This window comes from Lipotes vexillifer, unplaced genomic scaffold, assembly GCF_000442215.2.
Source record: "Lipotes vexillifer unplaced genomic scaffold, Lipotes_vexillifer_v1.1 scaffold569, whole genome shotgun sequence".
NCBI lineage: Eukaryota > Metazoa > Chordata > Mammalia > Artiodactyla > Lipotidae > Lipotes > Lipotes vexillifer.
In genome coordinates this window covers 1,758,886-1,766,080 of record NW_006795376.1, presented here as the reverse complement: position 1 = coordinate 1,766,080, position 7,195 = coordinate 1,758,886, and the positions used below count along the sequence as shown (strand labels likewise).

The following is a 7,195-nucleotide window of genomic DNA, read 5'->3' as shown; positions in this document are numbered from 1 at the left end:
AGAAAATAAGGGTGGGGAAAGGAGAACCCCCCCAAAGAAAGCCTGGCCAAGCAGACCCTGCCATCGGGTCTCCTGGGGGACCCGCAGGGGAGCGGCCGACCAGGGTTGGGATCGCGGTCGCAGCGCCCCCTCCCGGCCTGGGCCCCGCAGTGCCCCGCGGACTCGGGGCTCCTGCAGGGTGTAGAGGGGGCCGGGCGTCTACGGGGCGGGGACTCGGGGACACGCAGGCGGGGCGTTTCCGAGTGGCACCCTTCCGGCGCAGCTCACCGGCCTCTTTCCCGGAGTGTCGGCGCCGCCCATGGCCGAGATGGTGGAGCCCGATCCCGGGGCAGCAGAGGGCTCGGAGGCCCTCGCAGAGACGCCGGGCTGGGAAGCCCCGGAGGACGCGAGTCCCCAGGTAGGCTCCACCCGCGGGTGCAAAGGGTGAGGGCCGGGGGGCGTGGGCAGCGTGGGACTGTCCTCGAGGTGATCTTCAGTGCGGCCGGAGGGTCCCATAGGTTTAACTTAAAAGCACTTTTTAAAAAATGGTCAGAGTGCCTAGCTCCATTCCTGCACAAACGGGAAGATGCGGTCGGTAAGCCGTAGTTACCCCCAGGTACTGGCCACATCTCAATTTCTTTTCTCTGGGGTTAAAAAAAAGAAAAAAAATCGACCACGTCCCAAAACCTGCGATGGGACCCTCCGGGCGGGGGCGGAACAGTTGCTTGCTTTTAACCCGAATCGAGCCGACTCTCCCTACCCCTGCTTGTGGGGCAGAGGCCGCCTGCGTCTCTCTCCCTACCCCTGCTTGTGGGGCAGAGGCCGCCTGCGTCTCTAATCCAAAGATGGGAGCCGCAGGGGAGGAGCCCTGCCCGGTGCTGGGAAGCCAGAACCTCCGGCCGGACCCCAGGGGAGCGCAGCCCCTGGACTGGCCGTCCCAGGTGGACCCGAGATCGAGGTACCTGTACTGTTGCATCTCACGTTCTGCCTTCTTAGAATTGCTTCCCCAAGTTCCCCCTGTTCCATCGTAGCCTGGAAGTTATGAGATCCGACACTACGGACCTGCGAAGTGGGTCAGCACTTCGGTTGAGTCTATGGACTGGGATTCGGCCATGCAGACTGGCTTCACAAGGCTGAACGGCTACATTCAAGGCAAAAACGAGAAAGGTGAAGGCAGTTTACCTTGTAATTATACACACTGTATTGTGGTTGAGTGCCCTGGCTTATTGAGTTTTCGCTGATAGAAAGAAAAATAGAAAAATAACCAGATCATCAAAGACTTAATGTTTGAAGAGGAGGACTCTGCTCACGACCCGAGACGTCTAGAGGAGTGTAGTACTGGGCAGTGCTTTTTAGCCTCTGTTCTCCTTGTTTGTGATTCTGCTCGATGAACTGGGCCTCTGTGTAAGTAGCATTAAGGCCTCTTCATGGCTAATGCTTTGAGATAATTTGGTGACTGACTGGTAGAGTAAGGGACATTAGGAGGCAGGAAAGGTCAAAGAACACAAGATCCAGGGTGTCGAGATATATCTTCTGGTTTGGCTCTCATGCTATGTATGTTTCAGCAGGTCACTTAGCCAATGGGACCTCTGTTTCTGAATTGTAAAAGTAAAGAATGAACTGGACTATGTGATCTCTCATTTCCCCTTCTATCCCTAAAACTATGGAATTTATTAATGAAAAATATTAATAATACAGAAAGTGTTTAATGTGGGCAGTGGATAATTGTCATTTTGCCCTTATTTTCTTTTTTTTAAGATGAAAATTATCTTAAAGGTTAAATATTTATGTCAAGTAAATCAAGAAACTCAGGTCAAAAAATAAGTTTTTAAATGTAGTCATAAATACACTAAATCTGCTTTCATGGTCTCCTTTGCATTTAAATGTATATTTTTTGTGGCACAGAGATGAAAATAAAGATGACAGCTCCAGTGACAAGCTACGTGCAGCCCGGTTCAGGTCCTTTTAGTGAGTCTACCATTACCATTTCCCTGTATATCCCCTCTGAACAGCAATCTGATCCCCCCAGGCCTTCAGAGTCAGATGTCTTCATTGAAGACAGAGCTGAAATGACGGTGTTTGTACGGTAAGTGGTAGATAATTTATAGCTTTTCTGACTTGGTTTTACTTGCAGGCACTCATAGTTTAGCTCCTGTGCAGCTTAGCTCCTGTGCTTTTCCCCCTTCCAAAAAACAGGTCTAATGCATTTTGTGGTGTTTTCGTAGTGACTTAGTTTTATACGTTACTAAGGGTCCTTTACAAGAAATAACTAATACATTTAATGAGAAGGCTGATGCACACCTTCCACAGATAAGACGCAATACAAATACACACCGGACCTTCCCCCACAAAAGCAAAAGACTGTCCTTACCTGCCCTCTAGTTAAATTTGGAGAAAAATACCTTAAAACAATGCATGGTGCCCCTCCTCTCAACTCTTAGTTTCTTTTTTAATTTTTTTTTTTTAGTGTGCTTTTTTTTTAACATCTTTATTGGAGTATAATTGCTTTACAATGGTGTGTTAGTTTCTGCTTTATAACAAAGTGAATCAGTTATACATATACATATGTTCCCATATCTCTTCCCTCTTGCATCTTCCTCCCTCCCACCCTCCCTATCCCACCCCTCCAGGCGGTCACAAAGCACCGAGCTGATCTCCCTGTGCCTCAAACTCTTCCCTTTGTTCCCCCAGCCCAAAGGATGGCAGCTGCTTCCCGCAGTGACTGCCTCTGTTGGTTGGTTTACTGGTTCCTTACTCTGACCTTACAGTGCCTGTCTCAGTAAAGCGACTAATCAGCCTGCCGGCCTCCCCAGCAAGGACCGTCGTAGCCATCGGCAGCACACTCAGCCCCTGAATCTGGCCCATTCGCCTCAGAAAGGGTCGTGATTCCGTTCCCTTCCTCACCACTGTTACTTGCTCGGGCCCTCACCTGACAGGGACCGCAGCTAAGTCCTCTTTGCTACCCCAGTGCTCGGCACATGCCTGACACTCACCAGATACTCCGACGTTTTTCAGTCTCACTCAGGTTCCTCTTTGAGAGCCTCCCAGCTGTTCTCTCTGCCCACCAGTCTCCTCTCTCTGGCCCTCCACTCTGGGACGCCGATCGTTCTCAAAACGACAGCAACAAAACCCCAACCTGTTACTGTGTTTAAAAATCTGTTGGCTTCCTCTTGCTTCTGTGTGACATTCAGACCGTTCAGGCTACTGCATCACCTGCAACACACGGCCCAACCTGTCTCCCTGACAACTTCCCCCCCACCTCCCGCCCTTCACTGAGTAGGCTGAGTTCCTCCACGTCTCTGTACCTTTGACCTTAGGCAAGTTACTGAGACTTTGCTTGACAAAAATCTCATCTGTAAAATGTGTCTAATCACAGTACCTACCTACTATCTCACAGGGTTGCCATGAAGATCAGATGAGTTAATTTACCTAAAATACTTAGAACATGAGCATGATATTACTACCAGCTCCAGCTCCCTCTTTCTTCTCTTCTTGGAGAGCCTACTTTCATCCTTCAGGACTTAAATCAGTTGGTACCTTGTCTGTGATGCCTTCCTCAATTTCTCCAGTCAGCCAGCCACTCGGTGCTATGATTCTAAATTCTAATGACCTACTGATAGACTGTAACTTTCTCAAGAATATAGCAACACGTTACTCTGCCCATATCCTTCAGCTGCTGGTGAGGCAGGTGTGTGTGGGGAGGCTCAGTATATGTCTGTGTCCTGAATAAAGCCATGGATAGATCATTGTAGAACAACGTGCATTCAGAGGACAAAAGATGATTTCTAAGTAAGAGGCTCAAGATTTGATTTCCAGGAAGAAGTGAAATCTGAAACAGATTCCCTTTAGGCAGAACATTCCTTAAGGAAATAAATAATAAATTTAGGAGCAGAGATGTTTCCTAACACATGGTGCAGAATTATCATCATCAGTCAACATGATTGAAATTATAGAACAGATTTATCAATTTATCTTCAGCGTTTTATTTTATATACATGTGCATACATGGATTCCTCTACTTACAACTGGGATTTAAAAGGTACTGCATGCCAGGAATGACTAGGTGCCTGGTAGACATTGTTGAACAGAACGGGCCTGGTTCATACCCTCAAGACCTTGCATCTTATCTGAAGAATGGTAGGAATGATCTTTTCCACTGGCACATTGATAATAAACCTTATGCTAAAGAAGGCATATTAGGAATGTTTTTGTGTCTGTTTTTCCTATTCTCAGCCTTCAAATTCATCACGTTTACATTTCAGCAACTCAGCTAGGTTGGTGTGCTGTCATGGTTTAATCTCAGGGTATTTTTGTTTATATACTTTAAAATCTACACTTAAACTTCTATTTTCCCACTTTTTATGCAAATCTTTTGACTGTCTTTTCATCCCCATCCTCTTAGCAACCTCCTAACTGGCCCCTCTTCTCTCCAATCTAGTTCCCATCTTTCTGCCTATATTCTTACCCAGATCTAATCAAGTTACTTTTCTGCTTTTCCAGCATCCTTTGGAATAATCTCAAAAGGCCTTAGGATGATGTACAAGGTTCCTCCTTCCAGCTCTGACTCACCTTTCTTTCTTTCTTTCTTTCTTTTATTAATTAATTAATTTATTTTTGGCTGCGTTCGGTCTTCGTTGCTGCACGCGGGCTTTCTCTAGTTGTGGCGAGCGGGGGCTACTGTTCGTTGTGGTGCGCAGGCTTCTCATTGCGGTGGCTTCTCTTGTTGCGGAGCACGGGCTCTAGGCACGTGGGCTTAGTAGTTGTGGCATGTGGGCTCTAGAACGCAGGCTCGGTAGTTGTGGCGCACGGGTTTAGTTGCTTCGCGGCATGTGGGATCTTCCCGGACCAGGGCTCAAACCCGTGTCCCCTGCCTTGGCAGGCGGATTCTCAACCACTGCGCCACCAGGGAAGTCCTGACTCACCTTTCTGACCTCATTTTATGCCTCACTATGAAATTGCTTTGTATTTCTGGACTTTTGTTCTTTTCTTATCCCTCCCCTTTCTCTGCCCAGCAAAACTATACTCCATTCCAGGCCCCACTCAGAGACACACCTTGCCCCGATGTAATCATATCTTCAGTGTTCCCAAGCACTTTGATTCTGTCTCTATTAAAGCTTTTCTCAGACTGTATAGAGCTGCCAAAACGTCCATCTCTTCCATATAGGGTCAAAACTTATGTACATCTGTAATACAGTGCCTGCCCTTTTGCTAAGGAGAAAAAGAAAGGGGAAATGTTCGATAGAAAATGGAAAGACTGAAAGGGAGGCTGCTAAGGGGGATTCATTGTGGCTCTCTGACCAGGAGCATCAGTAGTACAGGAGACTGTTGGAAATGCAGGCTCTTGGGCCCCAGCACAGACCTCCTGAACCTGCGTTTTCCCAGGTGACTCGCATGCACATTAGAGCTTGAGAAGCACAGAGTTAGAGCACAAGGTTGCATAACTTCCAAATCTGCCCAACAGCTGGAACGTATTGCCTCCTCCTGGGTCCCCTCAGTGCGTGTGAGGTCACACTGAGCCTGGGAAACAGAGGAAGGGAACAGTCAGTTCAGCTGCCAAGAGGGAGGGGCTTTGAAACCACACTCCATCCAGGTTTCCTTGTATCAGCTCCCACTTCTCTTCTTAGACTGACCTTCACATCAGTATTAAAACCATTTATGGTCATTTACTTTCTCCTTTGTAGGTCTTTCGATGGATTCTCTAGTGCCCAAAAGAATCAAGAACAACTCTTGACATTAGCAAGCATTTTGAGGGAAAAAGGAAAAGTTTTCGATGAAAAGGTTTACTACACCGCAGGCTACAACAGTCCTTTCGAATTGCTTGATAGAAAAAACGAAGTGTGGTTGATTCAGAAAAAAGAACCCTCCAAAGAAAAGGAATGAGAAAATGAGAGGAAGGTCCATTGCCAGGGGCAAAACTTCTGTTTAACATAGACGTCAACATTACCCATAAGCAAAATGTGTCTAGTAGCCCTACCTGAGAGTACTACTATGAATTGAGCTTATTTCCACTGTGCCTTTTTAATGCTTGAAGCTTTAGCTACACAGACAACAGGGGACAGTATTCTGTAAACATGTAAATCGATCTTTATTTCTGAGGCTCCAGGGAAACGTCATGTTACTTCCCCCTTCTTCACTGTATCACAATCATGTTGCCTTATTTCTACTTGGATTTGTGTCAGTTGGATGTTACCTCCTCCAGATATTATCAATAAAAATGTTAAAGTTTATCCTGTGTGGAACTACAAGGCTCCTGTCAAACCTAGAGAACTCAAGTTCAGTTGGAAACAAAAAGTGTCTTTTGCAGCTGCCACTGTTACTTTTTCTGTTGAGCCCTCTTTCCTATCTGCCTGCTGCTCCCCACACACGAGAAAAGCTCTCACAATACTCAAAAGTGTTGCTAATATTCCGTGACAAAAAATAAATGTATGAAGTTAGGGACTTCCTATTTTATTTTGATACTCAAGAGAGGCATGTTTTTTCTGAAGAAATGTATACAAACGTAGACTTTTAAAATTCACTTGAGGGGCTTCCCTGGCGGTGCAGTGGTTGAGAATCCGCCTGCCAATGCAGGGGACACGGGTTCGGGCCCTTGTCCGGGAAGATCCCACATGCCACGGAGCAACTGAGCCCACGTGCCCACTGAAGCCCTTGTGCCTAGATCCCGTGCTCCACAAGGGAAGCCACCACATTGAGAGGCCTGCGCACCGCAACTAAGAGTAGCCCGCGCTCTCCGCAACTAGAGAAAGTGCGTGTGCAGCAACGAAGACCCAACACAGCCAAAAATAAATAAATTTTTTAAAAAATCACTTGAATTTTTAAAGTATTTTATGCAGTATTTTTATATACTGAATCAGTATATAAAAATGATTCAGTATTCAAAGAGGGGTTTGCTGCAAAATCAAAGAGGTTGAAATTTGGACCTAATTGTATTGGAACACGCTTGTCCTGGGGAAGAGTGTCAGTCAGATATCTGGAAGCCTGTCATGGGAAGGTCATAGCTTTACTGTGGGCTCCTAGTGGATGATGGTTGTAGGCACGAAGGAGAAAAGCAGCTTGGAGCTCAGTGACTTCCCAATAGGTAAAGCTGCCCACGAATGACATTACTTCCCTTTTCCATCATTGTGTGTGTTCAAGCAGGCACGTGATCACTTATGTGGCAGGTTTGGGTCTCCAGTGGATGAAAGGGGGGGGGCCGGATGATGTTCAAGGTCCCTGC

At 46.8% G+C, this 7,195-nt stretch overlaps 1 protein-coding gene across 1 annotated transcript; it reads left to right on the top strand.

Annotated features, from left to right (window-relative positions):
- The first annotated feature begins 228 nt into the window (after positions 1-228).
- HEBP2 (heme binding protein 2) lies at positions 229-5,945 on the top strand. Its single transcript, XM_007467599.1, has 4 exons — positions 229-397; positions 1,011-1,146; positions 1,885-2,065; positions 5,661-5,945. Exons 1-4 carry the CDS (start codon positions 299-301, stop codon positions 5,857-5,859), a joined length of 615 nt encoding a protein of 204 aa, XP_007467661.1. The 5' UTR covers positions 229-298; the 3' UTR covers positions 5,860-5,945.
- The last annotated feature ends 1,250 nt before the right edge of the window (positions 5,946-7,195 follow it).

Coding starts and splice junctions, on each gene's coding strand:
- HEBP2 (XM_007467599.1), top strand. CDS start 299: ATGGCCGAGATGGTGGAGCCCGATCCCGGGGCAGCAGAGGGCTCGGAG. Junction 1,147..1,884: donor TCAAGGCAAAAACGAGAAAG/GTGAAGGCAGTT, acceptor TTTGTGGCACAG/AGATGAAAATAAAGATGACA. Junction 2,066..5,660: donor GAAATGACGGTGTTTGTACG/GTAAGTGGTAGA, acceptor TCTCCTTTGTAG/GTCTTTCGATGGATTCTCTA.